This window comes from Salmo salar, chromosome 07, assembly GCF_965601325.2.
Source record: "Salmo salar chromosome 07, fSalSal1, whole genome shotgun sequence".
Lineage (NCBI taxonomy): Eukaryota > Metazoa > Chordata > Actinopteri > Salmoniformes > Salmonidae > Salmo > Salmo salar.
The window spans coordinates 25751258-25773318 of record NC_138297.1 but is presented as its reverse complement, the minus strand read 5'-3'; the positions used below and the strand labels follow the sequence as shown (position 1 = coordinate 25773318).

At 45.4% G+C, this 22061-nt stretch overlaps 1 protein-coding gene across 1 annotated transcript in view; it reads right to left on the bottom strand.

The window, feature by feature from the left end:
• The window catches only part of LOC145880007 (uncharacterized), a 137673-nt gene that overhangs the window by 58293 nt on the left and 57319 nt on the right, over positions 1 to 22061 (bottom strand). Inside the window, exon 4 of the mRNA XM_082977481.1 lies at positions 5890 to 5966. Coding sequence (XP_082833607.1) covers positions 5890 to 5966 — 77 coding nt within the window. The remainder of the gene's footprint in view (positions 1 to 5889; positions 5967 to 22061) is intronic.

Sequence of the window (22061 nt, the reverse complement as noted above, 5' to 3'; positions counted from 1 at the left end):
ACATTTGGCAGCAGGCTAGGAAGTGCAGCTCAGTTTCTCCTCCTTTTGTGGGCAGTGTGCACATAGCCTGTCTTCTCTTTAAAGCCAACTATTTGCACATCATTACAACAGTGTACATATCCAATAATATAACATTTGAAATGTCTCTATTCTTTTGGAACTTTTGTGAGTGTAATGCTGACTGTTCATTTCTGATTGTATATTTCACTTTTGTTTATTATCCATTCCACTTGCTTTGGCAGTGTAAACATATGTTTCCCATGCCAATAAAGCCCCTTGAATTGAATTGAATAGCAAGGGTAGAAGAAAGAGAGAGACAGAGAGACAGAGAGAGAGAGAGAGAGAGAGGGTGATTGTGTGTCAGTGAGTGTACAGTCCACAGTGTTATCAGTGCTGCTGTAATCAGTTTTATAACAGGGTTAGAGCCAGACTCACTGGATCCACAGGCCAGACCTGTCTGCTTCCCAAATGGGACTCTATTCCCATGACTCAGGTCAAAAGTAGTGCACTATATAGGGACATGGTGCCATTTGGAACTCATGTCTGCTCTGCTGGAAGATAGTACCAAACCTGGGTCCAAATACTATTTAAAATCATTTAATATTCTTTAGCTGTCCTTAATTGAGCTTGCATGATGGAATGGAACCAATAGAACAGGCCCAAAAGTGCATACCCCGCCCACCTGGCACTCCAGGCAGGCTAAAGTGAATGCTCAAAGTATTTGAAAGAGTTCAGATAGTATTTGAACCCAGGTCTGGTTAGTTCCCAATTTAACGGCTCAAACACGAGACGTATGTGGCAGGGTCTACAGTCAATCACGGACTACAAAAAGAAAACCAGCCCCGTCGCGGACATCGACGTCTTGCACCCAGACAAATCAAACAACTTCTTTGCTCGCTTTGAGGACAATACAGAGCCACCGACACAGTCCGCTACCAAAGCCTGTGGGCTCTCCTTCACTGTAGCCAACGTGAGTAAAACATTTAAACATGTTAACCCTTGCAAGGCTACAGGCCCAGACGGTATCCCTAGCCGCGTCCTCAGAGCATGCGCAGACCAGCTGGCTGGTGTGTTTACGGACATATTCAATCTCTCTCTATCCCAGTCTGCTGTCCCCACCTCCTTCAAGATGGCCACCATTGTTCCTGTTCCAAAGAAAGCTAAGGTAACTGAACTAAATGACTATCGCCCCGTTGCACTCACTTCTGTCATCATGAAGTGCTCTGAGAGACTAGTCAAGGATCATATCACCTCCACCCTACCTGATACCCTAGGACACACTCCAATTTGCTTACCGCCCCAATAGGTCCACTGACGATGCAATCGCCATCACATTGCACACTGCCCTCATTCCATCTCGACAGGAGGAACACCTAAGTAAGAATGCTGTTCATCGACTACAGCTCAGCATTTAACACAATCGTACCCTCCAAACTCGTCATTAAGCTCGAGACTCTGGGTCTCGACCCCGCCCTGTGCACCTGGGTCCTGGACTTCCTGACGGGTCGCACCCAGGGAGTGAGGGTAGGAAACAACATCTCCACCCCGCTGATCCTCAACTCTGGGGCCCCACAAGGGTGCGTTCTCAGCCCTCTCCTGTACTCCCTGTTCACCCATGACTGCATGGCCATGCACGCCTCCAACTCAATCATCAAGTTTGCAGACGACACTACAGTGGTAGGCTTGGTTAACAATAACGACGAGCCAGCCTACAGGGAGGAGGTGAGGTCCCTCAGAGTGTGGTGTCAGGAAAATAACATCTCACTCAACGTCAACAAAACAAAGGAGATGATCGTGGACTTCAGGAAACAGCAGAGGGAGCAGCCCCCCATCCACATCGACGTGGAAAGTTTTAAGTTCCTCTGCGTACACATCACGGACAAATTGAAATGGTCCACCCACACAGACAGCGTGGTGAAGAAGGAGCAACAGCACCTCTTCAACCTCAGGAGGCTGAAGAATTTGGCTTGTCACCTGAAAACACTCAAACAAGATGCACAATCGAGAGCATCCTGTCGGGCTGTATCACCTCCTGGTATGGCAACTGCTCCGCACACAACCATAAGGCTCTCCAGAGGGTAGTGCGGTCTGCACAACGCATCACCGGGGGCAAACTACCTGCCCTCCAGGACACTTACAGAACCCGATGTCACAGGAAGGCCAAGAAGATCATCAAGGACAACAACCACCCGAGCCACTGCCTGTTCACCCCGCTATCATCCAGAAGGCGAGGTCAGTACAGGTGCATCAAAGCTGGGACCGAGAGACTGAAGAACAGCTTCTATCTCAAGGCCATCAGACTGTTAAACAGCCATCACTAACATAGAGGCTGCTGCCAATATACAGACTCAAATCTTTGGTCACTTTAATAAACAGACTTAATAAAGATATCACTAGTCACATTAAATAACACCACTTTAATAATGTCTACATATCCTACATTACTCATCTCATATCTATATACTGTATTCTATACCATCGAACTGCATCTTGACCGTGCCTCACGGCCATCGCTCATCCATATATTTATATGTACATATTCTTATTCATCCCTTTACATTTGTGTGTATAAGGTAGTTGTTGTGAATTTGTTAGATTACTTGTTAGATTTTACTGCATGGTCGGAACTAGAAGCACAAGCATTTCGCTACACTCGCATTAACATCTGCTAACCATGTGTATGTGACCAATACAATTTGATTTGATTTACACGTGCACACACACACACACACACACACACACACACACACACACACACACACACAGGTGTCTACAGCAGGCACTATGCACAGACACACCGGCGACACGCAACCCTGCTCACGCCCAGTCCCACCACACATACTTCCCAATCACATTCAAGCGTGAGTCAATGCCCCGTCCTATACATTCTTCCTTCTTTCAGTTTCCTTTCCTCCTCCTCATCCCCCTTTCCCCTGGAGCACTTCCTCTTTTATAGGATCCCTCACTCCACAGAGAGGAAGGACTGCAGACGGGAATGAAAGGAGGGAAGCGGAGAGAAAGAGAGGCAGAAAGAACTAGATTAATGGAGAGAAGGAAGCAGAGAGCCACTGAAATAGAGAGAGAGGAAGACTGAAACAGGCTTTCCTCTTGACGCCATAAATAATTCAATTTCTGTCTTTTTTTTCATCTTTTTTTCATTCCCTCATTCTCTCTGTTCTTTTTTTAAAGGTATACTCAACTGGGAGCAGGCAGTCTGATTAATTGGCAATTAATGTTTAACGAGTTACAGCTGTGTTCAATTAGCACTGGTATCAGCGCTATTCCTCACGACACCTCTCTCCTTCTCTCCTTCTCCCTCTAGTATTCTCTGTCCCTCTCCACCTCTCTCCTTCTCTCCTTCTCCCTCTAGTATTCTCTGTCCCTCTCTCCTTCTCCCTCTAGTATTCTCTGTCCCTCTCCAGCTCTCTCCCTCTCTCCTTCTCCCTCTAGTATTCTCTCTCCCTCTCTCCTTCTCCCTCTAGTATTCTCTCTCCCTCTCCTTCTCCCTCTAGTATTCTCTGTCCCTCTCCAGCTCTCTCCCTCTCTCCTTCTCCCTCTAGTATTCTCTCTCCCTCTCTCCTTCTCCCTCTAGTATTCTCTCTCCCTCTCTCCTTCTCCCTCTAGTATTCTCTGTCCCTCTCTCCTTCTCCCTCTAGTATTCTCTGTCCCTCTCTCCTTCTCCCTCTAGTATTCTCTGTCCCTCTCCAGCTCTCTCCCTCTCTCCTTCTCCCTCTAGTATTCTCTGTCCCTCTCCAGCTCTCTCCCTCTCTCCTTCTCCCTCTAGTATTCTCTGTCCCTCTCCAGCTCTCTCCCTCTCTCCTTCTCCCTCTAGTATTCTCTCTCCCTCTCTCCTTCTCCCTCTAGTATTCTCTGTCCCTCTCCAGCTCTCTCCCTCTCTCCTTCTCCCTCTAGTATTCTCTGTCCCTCTCTCCTTCTCCCTCTAGTATTCTCTCTCCCTCTCTCCTTCTCCCTCTAGTATTCTCTGTCCCTCTCTCCTTCTCCCTCTAGTATTCTCTGTCCCTCTCTCCTTCTCCCTCTAGTATTCTCTGTCCCTCTCCAGCTCTCTCCCTCTCTCCTTCTCCCTCTAGTATTCTCTCTCTCCCCCTCTCGCAACCACTCTCTCTTTTCCAAAAATGTCCTGTATCCCATTCCCTTTGGTTCTCGCTGTCATCATGTCATATGGTAGAGAGAAAGACATCCTCTGTATAGATACTACCGATCTATCATGAGTGATAGTAGATGTGATGAATTCACAATCAGTACAAATGGCCTTCTTTTCAATGGCAGCCCCCCCCCTCCCTTTTCTCTCTGTCTCTCATCCCTTTCTTCCTCCTATTTATCTAATTCATCTGCCTCTCTGTCAAAACACAACGTCTCATCACTAAGTCTTAAGTGTGCGTGTGTGTGTGCGTGCGGCGTGTGTGTGTCTGTGTACAATGCTGTTGATGACAGGTGGATGAATGTAAAGCCTGTCCAACCAGAGAGCAACCTATAGAGGACCAAATATCAGACACGTTCTCATACAGCACACACACACACACACACACGGACACACACTCACTTCACTTTAGGGGTTACAGCGGTTCTTCAAGAGCTGGTTGATCCACAAAGCTGAGTGTGCAGAACACAACATGTCTGAAACATGTCATGTTGACATGTAATACATCACAACCCCATCAGACAGACTGTCTAGTGGGAGAACAGCAGGCAAAGCACTACAGCAACCTGAACAAAGAGAGAGGGAGGCGAGAGAGGAGAGAGAGAGAGAGAGAGAGAGAGAGAGAGAGGTTGAATGTGTATGTGTGTGTTAATGCAGGTAGGCTACACATGTTCGAGCAAAAGTGTGTGATAGTGAGTGTGTGATAATGATTGTGAAGGTGTGTGTATGGAGCTGGCTGTTGGTCGTGGTCTTTTCATAGCCTCCTTTTCAATCGTCTTTCATTCAAATCGGATACCTCCACCCATCTGTTCACAAAGAAAGGGGAGAACAAGGGGGGGGAGAGGGGAGAGGTGACAGGAGAATACAGAGCTGGCTATCACTATTCATCTCTCCGTCTGCCTCCTCCTTCTACTTTATCATCTGTTTTTCTTTGTCTCCCTCCCTCTCCATCCCTCCCCCTCCCTCCCTCCCTCCCTCCCTCCCTCCCTCCCTCCCTCCCTCCCTCCCTCCCTCTCCATCCTTCCCTCTCTATCACTCCCTCTCCCTCTCCATCCCTCCCCCTCCCTCCCTCCCTCTCCATCCCTCCCCCTCCCTCCCTCCCTCCCTCCCTCTCCATCCCTCCCCCTCCCTCCCTCCCTCCCTCTCCATCCCTCCCCCTCCCTCCCTCTCCATCCCTCCCCCTCCCTCCCTCCCTCCCTCCCCCTCCCTCCCTCCCTCCCTCTCATCCCTCCCTCTCCATCCCTCCCCCTCCCTCCCTCTCTATCCCTCCCTCTCCATCCCTCCCTCTCCATCCCTCCCCCTCCCTCCCTCCCTCTCTATCACTCCCTCTCCCCCTCTCTATCCCTCCCTCCCTCCCAGCATGACTTGAGCTGTGTGAATACCTGTCTGAGTGACTGACTCCCTCCCTCCTCCCCCCACTCCGCATGCTCCGTTCCCTCCTCCCACTCTTCTCCTCTGTCTCCCCTGAATAGAGACAGAATGGAGCTCAGCATTTCTCCAAGGAACACAGCAGGTGTGTGTACAGTACATGTGAGTCTTTAAGTGAATGTGTGTCTGTGCCTGTGTGTGTGTGTGTGTGTGTGTGTGTGTGTGTGTGTGTGTGTGTGGGGGGTGGACAATGGGATGTCTGGTTTCAACAAGGGACTCTCAGCCCATTTCCAGCTCCTGGCTCAGCCAACCAACACAGCAGTGCTAGTCTATTAGGACACACACACCTCTATTCCTCTCACCTGCCACAGTGTTGTCCTCCCACCGCGTGTGTTCTGTGCGTGGGTGTGTACCTGCGTGGGCCAGGTATCGCCTGTACCTGTAACACAAACACACAACAGCTTTGAATAACACACTGCCAGAATCTGATGGTAAGAGACCTTTAGCATGTTGTGTACATACTGAAGTGTAGCTTCTAGGGAAGTGTAGGAAAGTCAGTTTCATGACTTAGATGAGTAAACAAACTGGTTTCGTTCCGTTGCAACACACCCTGTTGCACTACTAACGCCCAGCACATTGAACATAACTGTAGGCAGGGTGTGTGTGGGTGTGTGTGACTAGGTATGCTGGTCCGTCCAGACTAATAATGCTACGGTTCTAAGAGCAGTCCTCTGCTTACCTCTGATAGTTATTCAGCGGGCACGCACGCACACACACACCCCTAATGAGCATCCAAGAGTTATACTGATTACTGCTGCTAGTGGAGACAGCCATTATGCCCTCCACTTAGCCAGCCAAGACACAGACACACACGCGCACACACGCGCACACACACACACACACACACACACACACACACACACACACACACACACACACACACACACACACACCACACACACACACACACACACACACACACACACACACACACACACACACACACACACACACACAGTCACTTATCCTCAGCCTCAGTTGTACAGTAGAAGCCTATACATGAAGCCTGTACTCCCTCAGCATAGCCATACAAAACTACGGTCATGTAGCCTCACTTACAGGTCCTTCAGAAAGGATCCACACCCCTCGACTTTAACCACATTTTGTCGTGTTACAGCTTGAACCTAAAATAGATTCAATGGAGATGTTGTGTCACTGGCCTACAAACAATACACCATAATGTCAAAGTAGAATTATGTTTTGAGATTATTATTTTTTTTTTATTTATTTTTTTTACAAATTAATTAAAACTGAAAAGCTGAAATGTCTTGAGTCAATAAGTATTCAACCCCTTTGTTATGGCAAGCCTAAATAAGTTCAGGAGTCAACATTTGCTTAACTAGTCACATAATAAGTAGCATGGACTCACTCTGTGTGCAATAATAGTGTTTGACATGATTTTTGAATGATTACCTCATCACTGTACCCCACACATACCATATTCAGTAACACAGATTTCAAACACAGATTCAACCACAAAGACCAAGAAGGTTTTCCAATGCCTCGTAAAGAAGGGCACCTATTGGCAGATAGGTAAAAATAAATACAAATACATTGAATATCCCTTTAAGCATGGTGAAGTTATTAATTACATATTGGATGGTGTATCAATACACCCAGTCACTACAAAGATGCAGGCGTCCTTCCTAACTCAGTTACCGGAGGGGAAGGGATCCGCTCAGGGATTTCACTATGAGGCCAGTGGTGACTTTAACACAGTTAGAGTTTAATGGCTGTGATAGGAGAAAACTGAGGATGGATCAACATTGTAGTTACTCCACAACACTAACCTAAATGACAGAGTGAAAAGAAGGAAGCCTGTACAGAATAAAATATTCCAAAACATCCATCCTGTTTGCAATAAGGCAATAAATTACAACTGCAAAAAAAATTGGCAAAGAATTTAACTTTGTCTTGAACACAAAGCGTTATGTTTGGAGCAGATCCAACACAACACATCACTGAGTACCACTCTTCATATTATCAAGCACGCCGGTGGCTGCATCATGTTACGGGTATGCTTGTCATCGGCAAGGACAAGGGAGTTTTTTCTTGGATAAAAAGAAACGGAATAGAGCTAAGAACAAGCAAAATCCTCGAGGAAAACCTGGTTCAGTTTGCTTTCCACTGAGAGACAAATTCACCTTTCAGCAGGACCATAACCTAAAACACAAGGCCAAACATACACTGCAGTTGCTTACCGAGACGACATTGAATGTTCCTGAATAGTTCGTTTTGACTTAAATCGGCTTGAAAATGTATGTCAGGACTTGAAAATGGCTGTCTAGCAAAGATCAACAACAAACTTGACAGAGCTTGAATCATTTTTTCCAAGAATAATGTGCAAATATTGTACAATCCAGGTGTGCAAAGCTCTATAGAGACTTACCCAGAAAGACTAACAGCTGTAATCGCTGACAAAGGTGATTGACTCAGGGGTGTGAATACTTATGTACATTTCACATTTCTATAACATTTCTAAAAACATGTTGTTTTCACTTATGGATTAGTGTGTGTAGATGAGTGAGAGAAAAACATCTATTTAATCCATTTTGAATTCAGGCTGGAACAACAGAATGTGGAATAAGTCAAGTGGCATACTTTCTGAAGGCACTGTACATAATGTAGTTGACCATCTCATCCATACATGAGCTCACAACAAAGAACATCTGCGGAAACACACGGGAACCCCAGCATTTCCTGTTTACACTAAGCGCCTGTTTATCTGAGCGTGTTTGTGTGTGTTTATGTGTGTATGTATGGGATTAGGGGTTGGTCATATGTCATAATAATGACATCACACTCACAAGAGCCAAACAGCAAAAAGCCAAAACATTTCTGCTAAATCTTAAATATTCCATCATTCAAGATTTCCTTCTAAGCATAATCCCCTGGATTCCAACATTCTGGAATTCTTCCCGAGATCATCTCCCTGCTATAGTCTGGCAGCAGGCAGAGAGAGATAGAGATAGAAAGAGGGGTATTAGGGAAAGGGGGGGTGAGGAGTATGAAACAGGGAGAGACAGAAAGAGAGAGAGATATACGTGTTAGAGTGGGAGGAAAGAGGGAAGGGAGGAGAAGTCTTGCTGTGCTTGCAGTTCCCCTGTGGCCATGTTTAGTGTGCGTTGAGGAATGCGCGTGCTCTGTTTCCTCCTCTTTTCATCCTTCAGGAGGTACGTTGCTACCTACACTCGAGCCAGCTGGGCTAACTCAGATCTGCCTGACAACAGCCTGGGGCCACACACACAAACGCGGGCACGCTTCAATGCGAACACACTACACAACCGCATGCACTTGTGCAGACACACACAGACACACACAAATATACACACAACAAAGCAAAATGAAAGGGGCCTCGGGACAGAGTCTTGGGGAACGCCCAACAAAACAATGACACAACTCCTTTCCATGTCTAAACTACACACCTAACCTCACATAGGAGTTAGCTAGGAATCTTCTCGTTTATACAAGGGGCTACCTTGGGACAAAAAAATGGAGTCCCCCCTCTTCTTTGGGGAGTTGGTTCATTCCTTTAGCATGTGGAATGTACAACAGGAACAGCTTGCATTTCATGACAGGGTGGAGCGATCCGAGCAGGGAGAGAGTTATCCGGCCCAGGGCGTAAGGAGGGGGTGAACTGGTTTACAGGGTATTTTTAGAAGTGTAATTTATACTCAGTATGCAATGCATGCTGTAGCTGCACTATGGTACACAATGCTATGGAATACAGTACAGTACACTAAAATACATATGGGTCGGGGAGAGTTTTAAGTTTTAATGTCACGTGCAGAAGTACAGTGACATGCTATATACAGTATATTGTACACAGATAGAACTACAAACACATTCAGGCGCACATGCAAAACCACACACACACACACACACTCAACTACACATGACATTCATACAGTGCCGTCATAAAGTATTCATTACCCTTGACTTATTCCAAATTTTGTTGTTACAGCATGAATTCAAAATTGCTTAAATCATTTCTCTCACACATCTACACACAATATCCCATAATGACAAAGTGAAAACAAGTTTAGACATTTAGATATATTGAAAATGAAATACAGAAATATCTCATTTACATAAGTCTTCACAACCCTGAGTCAATACGTGGTAGAAGCACCTTCGGAAGTGATTACAGCTGTGAGTGTTTCTGGGTAAATCTGGAAGAGCCTTGCACACCTGGATTGTGCAACATTTGCCCATTATTCTTTTCAAAATTCTTCAAGCTCTGACAAATTGGTTGTTGATCATTGCTAGACAACCATCTTCAGGTCTTGCCATAGATTTTCAAGTAGATTTAAGTCAAAGCTGTAACTCAGCCTTTTAGGAACATTCACTGTCTTCCTGGTAAGCAGCAGGTAGCCTAGTGGTTAGATTGTAGGCCCAGTAACCGGAAAGGTTGCTAGATCAAATCCCCGAGCTAACAAGGTGAAAATATGTCGTTCTGAACAAGGCAGTTAACCCACTGTTCCCAGGCCGTCATTGTAAATAAGAATTTGTTCTTAACTGACTTGCCTAGTTAAATAAAGTTACATTAACCAACTCCGGTGTCTCTTTGGCCTTGAGTTTTATGTTATTGTCCTGCTGAGAGGTGAATTCATCTCCCAGTGTCTGGTAGAAAGCAGACTGAACCAGGTTTTCCTCTAGGAGTTTGCCTGTGCTTAGCATCATTCCGTTTATTTTTTATCCTGAAAAACGTCCCATTCCTTAACGATTACTAGCACACCCATAACATACGAGAAAATATGGAGAGTGGTACTCAGTAATGTGTTGTATTGGATTTGACCCAAACATAACACTTTGTATTCTCGCCTGGTTCACTAACTACATCTCAGATAGAGTTCAGTGTGTCAAATCGGAGGGTCTGTTGTCAGGACCTCTGGCAGTCTCATCTGGCCCTTTTTTGGACACTGTGTTTACAAACCACCAAACCGTGGCCTCCAACTGCTCTTAAATGCTAGTAAAACTAAATGCATGCTCTTCAACCGATCGCTGCACGCACCTGCCCGCCCGTCCAGCATCACTACTCTGGACGGTTCTGACTTAGAATATGTGGACAACTACAAATACCTAGGTGTCTGGCTAGACTGTAAACTCTCCTTCCAGACTCACATTAAGCATCTCCAATCCAAAATTAAATCTAGAATCGGCTTCCTATTTCGCAACAAAGCCTCCTTCACTCATGCCACCAAACATACCCTCGTAAAACTGACTATCCTACCGATCATTGACTTCGGCAATGTAATTTACAAGACAGCCTCCAACACTCTACTCAGCAAATTGGATGCAGTCAATCACAGTGCCATCCATTTTGTCACCAAAGACCCATATACTACCCACCACTGCGACCTGTATGCTCTCGTTGGCTGGTCCTCGCTACATATTCGTTGCCAAACCCACTGGCTCTAGGTCATCTATAAGTCTTTGCTAGGTAAAGCTCTGCCTTATCTCAGCTCACTGGTCACCATAGCAACACCCACCCATAGCACGCGCTCCAGCAGGTATATTTCACTGGTCATCCCCAAAGCCAACACCTTTGGCCGCCTTTCCTTCCAGTTCTCTGCTGCCAATGACTGGAACGAATTGCAAAAATCACTGAAGTTGGAGACTTATATCTCCCTCACTAACTTTAAGCATCAGCTATCAGAGCAGCTTACCGATCGCTGCAGCTGTACACAGCCCATCTGTAAATAGCCCATCCAACCAACTACCTACATCATCTTGTTTTTGTTTTTCTGCTCTTTTGCACACCAGTATTTCTACTTGCACATCCTCATCTGCACATATATCACCCCAGTGTAAATTGTTAAATTGTAATTACTTTGCCACTGTTGGCCTATTTATTGCCTTACCTCCTTACTTCATTTGCACACACTGTGTACAGATTTTTCTACTGTGTTATTGACTGTACGTTTGTTTATCCCATGTGTAACTCTGTGTTGTTGTTTTTGTCACACTGCTTTGCTTTATCTTGACCAGGTTGCAGTTGTAAATGAGAACTTGTGCTCAACTGCCCTACCTGGTTAAATAAAAGTGAAATAAAAATGTAATTAAAAAAAGTATTCAGGACAAAAAGTGAATTGCTTTGCCACATTCTTTGCAGTATTACTTTAACTCCTTGTTGCAAACAGGATGCATGTTTTGGAATATTTTATATTCTGTACAGGCTTCCTTCTTTTCACTCTATGAATTAGGTTAGTATTGTGGAATAACTACAATGTTGTTGATCCATCCTGAGTTTTCTCCTATCACAGCCATTAAACTGTTTTATAGTCACCATTGGCCTCATGGTGAAATCTCTGAGCGGTTTCCTTCCTCTCCGACAACTGAGTTAGGAAGGACGCCTGTATCTTTGTAGTGACTAGGTGTATTGATACACCATCTAAAGTGTAATTAATAACTTCACCATGCTTAAAGGGATATTCAATGTCTAATACATTTTGTTTTACTCATCTACCAATAGGTGCCATTCTTTGAGAAAGATTGTAAAAGCTCCCTGGTCTTTGTGGTTGAATCTGTGTTTGAAATTCACTGCTCGACTGAGGGACCTTACAGATAATTGTATGTGTGGGGTAAAGAGATGAGGTAGACATTCAAATATCATGTTAAACACTATTATTGCACAGTGAGTCCATGCAACTTATTATGTGATTTGTTAAACAAATTTTAACTCCTGAACTTATTTAGCCTTGTCATAACAAAGGGGTTGACTACTTATTGACACAAGACACTTCAGCTTTTGTATTTATTTATACAAATTTCAAAAGATTCCACTTTGACCTTATGGTGTATCGTGTGTAGGCCAGTGACAAAAAAATATCAATTGAATCCTTTTTAAATTCAGGCGTTAACACAACAAAATGTGGACAAAAAACAATGGGTGTGAATACTTTAAGCCACTGTACCAGCACACTAAACACACACATATAGTACCATACACACATACAACTCACACACATACAGTACCAATCACACATCCAACACACACACACATACAGTACCATACACACATACAACACACACACATACAGTACCATACAACACACACACATACAGTACCATACACACATACAGTACCATACACACATACAGTACCATACACACATACAGTACCATACACACATACAGTACCATACACACACATACAGTACCATACCCACATACAAATCTGTACGTACACACCCCTGATGTGGCCAGGCCTATTGGGTGTGCACTGTGCAGCAGTTGGAGCACACTTGCATGCACACAAAGCCCAACAAACCAAACAGTCACCCAACCACGAGAGTCAACTAGAGGTCGACCGATTAATCGGAATGTCCGATTAATTGGGGCCGATTTCAAGTTTTCATAACAATCGGTAATCGGTATTTTTGGCCACTGATTTGCCGATTTAAAAAAAAAAAAATGTTTATATTTTAACACCTTTATTTAACTAGGCAAGTCAGATTAAGAACACATTCTTATTTTCAATGACGGCCTAGGAACGTGGGTTAACTGCCTTGTTCAGGGGGGATTCGGGGATTCGTTTTTGCAGCCTTCCGGTTACTAGTCCAACGCTCTAACCACCTGCCTTACATTGCAGTCCACGAGGAGCCTGCATGGCAGGCTGACTACCTGTTACGCGAGGGCAGCAAGAAGCCAAGGTAAGTTGCTAGCTAGCATTAAACTTATCTTATAAAAAACTATCAATCTTAACATAATCACTAGTTAACTACACATGGTTCATGATATTACTAGTTTATCTAACGTGTCCTGCGTTGCATATAATCGATGCGGTGCCTGTTAATTTCTCATCGAATCACAGCCTACTTCGACAAACGGGTGTTGATTTAACAAGCGCATTTGCGAAAAAAGCACTGTTGTTGCACCAATGTACCTAACCATAAACATCAATGCCTTTCTTTAAAATCAATACACAAGTATATATTTGTAAACCTGCATATTTAGTTAATATTGCCTGCAAACATGAAATTGTGTCACTGCTCTAGCGTTCATTGCACGCAGTCAGGGTATATGCAACAGTTTGGGCTGCCTGGCTCGTTGCGAACTAATTTGCCAGAATTTTACGTAGCCACCCGTTAGATAAAATACGGACCGGTTCCGTATTTCACTGAAAGAATAAATGTTTTGTTTCCGGATTTGACCATATTAATGACCTAAGGCTTGTATTTCTGTGTGTTTATTATATTATAATTAAGTCTATGATTTGATAGAGCAGTCTGACTGAGCGATGGTAGGCACCAGCAGGCTCGTAAGCATTCATTCAAACAGCACATTTGTGCGTTTTGCCAGCAGCCCTTTGCAATGCATTGCACTGTTTATGACTTCAAGCCTATCAACTCCCAAGATTAGGCTGGTGTAACCGATGTGAAATGGCTAGCTAGTTAGCGGGTGCGCGCTAATAGCGTTTCAAACGTCACTCGCTCTGAGACTTGGGAGTGGTTGTTCCCCTTGCTCTACATGGGAAACGCTGCTTCGAGGGTGGCTGTTGTCGATGTGTTCCTGGTTCGAGCCCAGGTAGGAGCGAGGAGAGAGACGGAAGCTATACTGTTACACTGGCAATACTAAAGTGCCTATAAGAACATCCAATAGTCAAAGGTATATGAAATACAAATCGTATAGAGAGAAATAGTCCTATAATTCCTATAATAACTACAACCTAAAACTTCTTACCTGGGAATATTGAAGACTCATGTTAAAAGGAACCACTAGCTTTCATATGTTCTCATGTTCTGAGCAAGGAACTTAAACGTTAGCTTTCTTACATGGCACATATTGCACTTTTACTTTCTTCTCCAACACTTTGTTTTTGCATTATTTAAACCAAATTGAACATGTTTCATTATTTATTTGAGGCTCAATTGATTTTATTTATGTATTATATTAAGTTAAAATAAGTGTTCATTCAGTATTGTTGTAATTGTCATTATTACAACTCGGTTTAACCTGAGAATAGAAAGAGAGGGAGAGAGAGAGAAGCCGAGAGGGAGGGAGACAGAGGGAGAAAGAAAGAAACCATATGGAGCATGGAGACCTAGTTTGACGTCTCTCCCCCGCCTCCCCTCTCTAATTCTTCCACACACCTGGGAAGGTTATCCCACTTGGAATCAGAGAATTCCCACCAGCAACCAGCAGAACTCGCAATTAAAACTAAACTTTAATTAGTTTTCACTTTCTCACCCTTCCTCCCTCTCTCTCTACCGCTGCTCTCTCTCCACCTATCCTCCCTCTACTCACGTCTTCTCTCTCCCTCTCTATTCCACAGGGGTGTTCAGGGTGCTGTAGGACGATGTGAGTGAGACTGTGAACTTCTAACTATTCCCACGTTTAGAAGCTGAACTAATCAATGAGGAAAGGATAAGTGAGACAGAGGAATGGGGGCTCACACTCTCACATACAAAGTGTGTGTGTGTGTGAATGTGTGTGAGTGTGTGTGTGTGTGCACATCGAGAACATAACTACTAAACTCAGCAAAAAAAAGAAACGCCCCTTTTTCAGGACCGTGCCTTTCAAAGATAATTCGTAAAAATCCAAATAACTTCACAGATCTTCATTGTAAAGGGTTTAAACACTGTTTCCCAATGAACAATTAATGAATTAATGAACATGCACCCTGTGGAACGGTCATTAAGACACTTACAGACGGTAGGCAATTGAGGTCACAGTTATGGAAACTTAGGACACTAAAGAGGCCTTTCTACTGACTCTGAAAAACACCAAAAGAAAGATGCCCAGGGTCCCTGCACATCTGCGTGAACGTGCCTTAGGCATGCTGCAGGAGGCATGAGGACTTCAGATATGGCCAGGGCAATAAATTGCAATGTCCGTACTGTGAGACACCTAAGACAGCGCTACAGGGAGACAGGACAGACAGCTGATCGTCCTCGCAGTGGCAGACCACGTGTAACAACACCTGCACAGGATCGGTACATCCGAACATCACACCTGCGGGACAGGTACAGGACAGCAACAACAACTGCCTGAGATACACCAGGAACGCACAATCCCTCCATCAGTGCTCAGACTGTCCGCAATAGACTGAGAGAGGCTGGACTGAGGGCTTGTAGGCCTTTTGTAAGGCAGGTCCTCACCAGACATCAGGAATCAGGAATGTCAGTGTTCTGCCATGGCCAGTGAAGAGCCCGGATCTCAATCCCATTGAGCACGTCTGGGACCTTGTCACGTCCTGACCAGCAGAGGGCGTAATTGTATTAGTTTTGGTCAGGACGTGGCAGAGTTTTTGTGTTATGTGTTAGTTAATTGGGGTTGGACTCCCAATTGAAGGCAGGTGTGTTGAGTTGCCTTTGATTGGGAGTCCTATATAGTAGTGTGTGTTTTTCCTTGGGGTTGTGGGTAATTGTTTCTTGTTTAGTGTGTTTGCACCTGACAGGACTGTTGGCTGTCGGTTTTCTCAGTTTGTTTTGTATAGTGTTCTCTTTTGCTTTATTAAATATGACGAACACAAACTCCGCTGCATTTTGGTCCATTCCTGAAGACAGCCCTTACAGACCTGTTGGATCGGAGGGTGAGGGCTAGGGCCATTCCCCACAGAAATGTCTGGGAACTTGCAGGTGCCTTGGTGGAAGAGTGGGGTAACATCTCACAGTAAGAACTGGCAAATCAGGTGCAGTCCATGAGAAGGAGATGCACTGCAGTACTTAATGCAGCTGGTGGCCACACCAGATACTGACTGTTACTTTTGATTTTTACCCCCCCCCCCCCCCCTTTGTTCAGGGACACATTATTCAATTTATGTTAGTCACATCTGTGGAACTTGTTCAGTTTATGTCTCAGTTGTTCAATCTTGTTATGCTGAAAATAAACGCAGTTGACAGTGAGAGGACGTTTCTTTTTTTTGCTGAGTTTATTACTACAACCTCTACTGCATTGATAACCATATCACAGTGCATACTGAGGTACTCTACATTATAAAGTTGGTTTAAAAATGTTGTGAGTCCAGTCGGCTTTGAAGTCCTCGGGCCTGACCCCCGTGGTGACCTCCAGCAGGACCAATGAGAAGCCAGCAAGGTAGCATGGTCAGGGGCAAAGAGAATACCCTCCATACCACCATGGCTGCCCCCATCCTGACATGAACTAGCTACATCCTACACATCAAAGATGAACACAGACTGCCCTGCCACCGTCCCCCCCTTTTAGAGTCAGGGTGTGAGAGAGTGTGTCTGTGTGGGTGTGTACATACAGTGCATTCGGAAAGTATTCAGACCCCTTGACTGTTTCCACGTTTTGCTACGTTACAGCCTTATTCTAAAATGGATTCAATTATATTTTAAACCCCATCAATCTCCACACAATTCCTCATAATGAAAACGTGAAAGCAGGTTTTCAGAAAGTTTAGCAAATGTATTAAAAAATAAAACACAGAAACACCTTATTTACATAAGTATTCAGACCCTTTGCTTTAAGACTTGAAATTGAGCTCAGGTGCATCCTGTTTCCATTGATCATCCTTGAGATGTTTCCACAACTTTATCGGAGTCCACCTGTTGTAAATTCAATTGATATGACATGATTTGGAAAGGCACACACCTGTCTATATAAGGTCCCACAAGTTGACAGTGCATGTCAGAGCAAAAACCAAGCCATGAGGTGGAAAAAATTGACAGGATTGTGTTGAGGCACAGATCTGGGGAAGGGCACCAAAAGATTGCTGCAGCGTTGAAGGTCCCCAAGAACATAGTGGCCTCCATCACTCTTAAACTGAAGAAGTTTGGAACTACCAAGACTCTTCCTAGAGTTGGCCGCCCGGCCAAACTGAGCAATCAGTGGAGAAGGGTCTTGATCAGGGAGGTGAACAAGAACACGATGGTCACTCTGACAGAGCTCCAGAGTTCCTCTGTGGAGATGGGAAAATATATATATTTTTTACCTTTATTTAACTAGGCAAGTCAGTTAAGAACTAATTCTTATTTACAATGACGGCCTACTGGGGAACAGAGGGTTAATTGCCTTGCTCAGGGGAAGAACAACAGATTTGTACCTTGTCAGTTTGGTGATTCGATCCAGCAACCTTTTGGTTACTGGCCCAATGCTCTAACCACCTGTGGGCACACACCTGTCTATATAAGGTCCCTGGTCCCGGCTACCTGCCGCCCCAGAAGGAGAACCATCTCTGCAGCACTCCACCAATCAGGCCTTTATGGTAGTGGCCGGATGGAAGCCACTCCTCAGTAAAAGGCACATGACAGCACCTAAAGGACTCTCAGACCATGAGAAACAAGATTCTCTAGATTGAACTCTGTGGCCTGAATGCCAAGCGTCACGTCTGGAGGAAACCTGGCACCATCCCTACGGTGAAGCATGGTGGTGGCAATATCATGCTGTGGGGATGTTTTTCAGCGGCAGGGACTGGGAGACTAGTCAGTATTGAGGGAATGATGAACAGAGCAAAGAGAGATCCTTGATGAAAACCTGCTCCAAAGCGCACAGGACCTCTGACTGGGGCGAAGATTCACCTTCCAACAGGACAACGACCTTAAGCACACAGCCAAGACAACGCAGGAGTGGCTTCAGGACAAGTCTCTGAATGTTCTTGAGTGGCCCAGCCAAAGCCCGGACGAACCCGATCGAGCATCTCTGGAGAGACCTGAAAATAGCTGTGCAGCAACGCTCCCCATCCAACCTGACAGAACTTGAGAGGATCTGCAGAGAAGAATGGGTGAAACTCCCCAAATACAGGTGTGCCAAGTTTGTAGTGTTATACCCAAGAAGACTCAGGGCTGTAATCACTGCCAAAGGTGCTTCAACAAAGTACTGAGTAAAGGCTCTGAATACTTAAGTGAATGTGATATTTCAGTTTTAAATTTTTAATGAATTTGCAAACATTTCTAAAAACCTGCTTTCGCTTTTTCATTAGGGGGTATTATGTGTAGATTGATGAGGGGAAAAAAACGATTTTATCCATTTTAGAATAAGGCTGTAACGTAACAACATGTGGAAAAAGTCAAGGGGTCTGAATACTTTCCCAATGCACTGTATGTCGCTATTCCTGTATGTGTGTGCGGCTACTCCTGTGTGTCGATTAGATTAGAGTATAGTATTACTTTATTAATCCCAACATGGGAAATTGTTTTATCACCGCATGCATCATCAATGACATACAATGACAGGACACGCAACAATGGCCAACACATTAAGACACATAAAGGCCCCTGCACCAACCATAGTCTCCCTAAAAGAATAGTCTGATTCAAGTGTTGTTTTCTATCCCACAGTGGGGGAAAACAGACAACAACATTTTCCTATAGAAAGACCTCATAAACAGTTAATCAATTACACTCATTAAAAAGCCTCCTGGCTGTCAGTAGAAATGACCGTCTCAACCTCTCTGTGGAACATCTGGGCAGGATGGACCTGCTACTGAAGCTGCTCCTGTGTTGAATTATAGAGTGCTGTGGAGTGGGTGTGTGTCATCAGAGTGCTGTGGAGTGGGTGTGGGTCATCAGAGTGCTGTGGAGTGGGTGTGTGTCATCAGAGTGCTGTGGAGTGGGTCATCAGAGTGTTGTGGAGTGGGTGTGTGTCATCAGAGTGCTGTGGAGTGGGTGTGGGTCATCAGCGTGCTGTGTGGGTCATCAGAGTGCTGTGGAGTGGGTGTGGGTCATCAGAGTACTGTGGAGTGGGTGTGGGTCATCAGAGTACTGTGGAGTGGGTGTGTGTCAGAGTGTTGTGGAGTGGGTGTGGGTCATCAGAGTACTGTGGAGTGGGTGTGTGTCATCAGAGTGCTGTGGAGTGGGTGTGTGTCATCAGAGTGCTGTGTGGGTCATCAGAGTGCTGTGGAGCGGGTGTGTGTCATCAGAGTACTGTGGAGTGGGTGTGTGTCATCAGAGTGCTGTGGAATTGGTGTGTTTCATCAGAGTACTGTGGAGTGGGTGTGGGTCATCAGAGTACTGTGGAGTGGGTGTGGGTCATCAGAGTACTGTGGAGTGGGTGTGTGTCAGAGTGTTGTGGAGTGGGTGTGGGTCATCAGAGTACTGTGGAGTGGGTGTGTGTCATCAGAGTGCTGTGGAGTGGGTGTGGGTCATCAGAGTGCTGTGGAGTGGGTGTGTGTCATCAGAGTGCTGTGGAGTGGGTGTGTGTCATCAGAGTACTGTGGAGTGGGTGTGGGTCATCAGAGTACTGTGGAGCGGGTGTGTGTCATCAGAGTACTGTGGAGTGGGTGTGTGTCATCAGAGTGCTGTGGAGTGGGTGTGTGTCATTAGAGTGCTGTGGAGTGGGTATGTGTCATCAGAGTACTGTGGAGTGGGTGTGGGTCATCAGAGTGCTGTGGAATTGGTGTGTGTCATCAGAGTGCTGTGGAGTGGGTGTGTGTCATCAGAGTGCTGTGGAATTGGTGTGGGTCATCAGAGTACTGTGGAGTGGGTGTGGGTCATCAGAGTACTGTGGAGTGGGTGTGGGCCATCAGAGTACTGTGGAGTGGGCCATCAGAGTTCTGTGGAGTGGGTGTGTGTCATCAGAGCGCTGTGGAGTGGGTGTGGGTCATCAGAGTGCTGTGGAGTGGGAGTGGGTCATCAGAGTGCTGTGGATTTGGTGTGGGTCATCAGAGTGCTGTGGAGTGGGTGTGGGTCATCAGAGTGCTGTGGAGTGGGTGTGGGTCATCAGAGTGCTGTGGAGTGGGTGTGTGTCACGAGTGCTGTGGAGTGGGTGTGGGTCATCAGAGTACTGTGGAGTGGGTGTGGGCCATCAGAGTGCTGTGGAGTGGGTGTGGGTCATCAGAGTACTGTGGAGTGGGTGTGGGTCATCAGAGTGCTGTGGAGTGGGTGTGGGTCATCAGAGTACTGTGGAGTGGGTGTGGGCCATCAGAGTGCTGTGGAGTGGGTGTGGGTCATCAGAGTACTGTGGAGTGGGTGTGGGTCATCAGAGTACTGTGGAGTGGGTGTGGGCCATCAGAGTGCTGTGGAGTGGGTGTGGGTCATCAGAGTACTGTGGAGTGGGTGTGGGTCATCAGAGTACTGTGGAGTGGGTGTGGGTCATTGTCCATGATCATGTGGGGTTTTCACTTGCAGCCTTTTTATGAACATGTTCTGCAATGATTCAATGCTGCAGCCAATGGTAGCACTGGATTTGTTCAGGATTTTGTCAAGCTTATTTAAGTCTATCTTAGCTAAATTCCAGCACACAATGGCATAGGTCACTCCACTCGCCACGACACTGCTATAGCACATACAAAGTATTTTGTCACATACATTAAAAGATCCAAACTCCCTTAAAAAGTACTGTCTGGATTGGGCTTTTTTTGTAGACATTGTGAGAATTCTCCTGCGTGTGTCTCTGTACAACGTGGACACAGCTATTTACATATTTACTCAGTGTCCCCTCCCCCACTAGGCCTGGCTGCTAGGACACCTTTCTTAGGGCACGTGCAGCGGCATGACCGCCTGTCCTGACCTTTAACCCTCTGGCAGAGTCACCTCTGCGACCAGGGGCTTTCATCTGATGACCACTCCCCCTGACCTCTCACCTCTGGCACCTGACCTGCTGCTACGACCAAGGAAGGCTCTGGGATGCTGACGTGTGTGTGTGTGTGTGTGTGTGTGTCAAGGTTAGTCCAATGCTGTCATTCCAAGCCCTCCTGTGTGGTGGAAGGGGTCTGTTGCTCTGTGAAGGGAGAGATGAGATCTAACTGAAAGCTCTGGCTCTTCGCAACGAAAGTGATTCTACACACGGTACAAGAGAGAGCACACAAACACACACACTTGTGCGTATACCAAAACACAAACCACCACCACAGATGCATAATGAACACCGCACATGCATGTACACACTCACATTACACAGGGCAGAGAGTCAGAGCCCACCTTAAAAAATACTCTAGTATTCACTGTAGTGTTTTTTCAGACTTTACTGTAGTATTCACGTTGTAGTTAAATGTACTAGTCACAGGTACAGTTTACTATAGTATAAAAACTGTAGTATATACTATATTATAAACTGGGTGGTTCGAGCCCTGAATTCTGATTGGCTGAAAGCCGTGGTATATCAGACCTTGTACCACGGGTATGACAAAAACACATTTTTTACTGTTCTAATTACGTTGGTAACCGGTTTATAATAGCAAGAAGGCACATCTGGGATTTGTGGTATATGGCCACTATATCACGGCTAAGGGCTGTATACAGGCATTCCACGTTGCGTCGTACATAAGAACATCCCTTAGCTGTGGTATATTGGCCATGTATCACACCTCCTCTGGCCTTATTGCTAAAGAATTTACTAGATTGTTTTTGCGCACTGTAGTGTACTGTAGTATTTACTATAGTGTTTTGGGGACATTACTGCAGTATTTACTGTAGTGTTTTGGGGACATTACTGTAGTATTTACTGTAGTGTTTTGGGGACATTACTGTAGTATTTACTGTAGTGTTTTGGGGACATTACTGTAGTATTTATTATAGTGTTCTGGGGACATTACTGTAGTATTTACTAAGGATGCACGATATATCGGTGA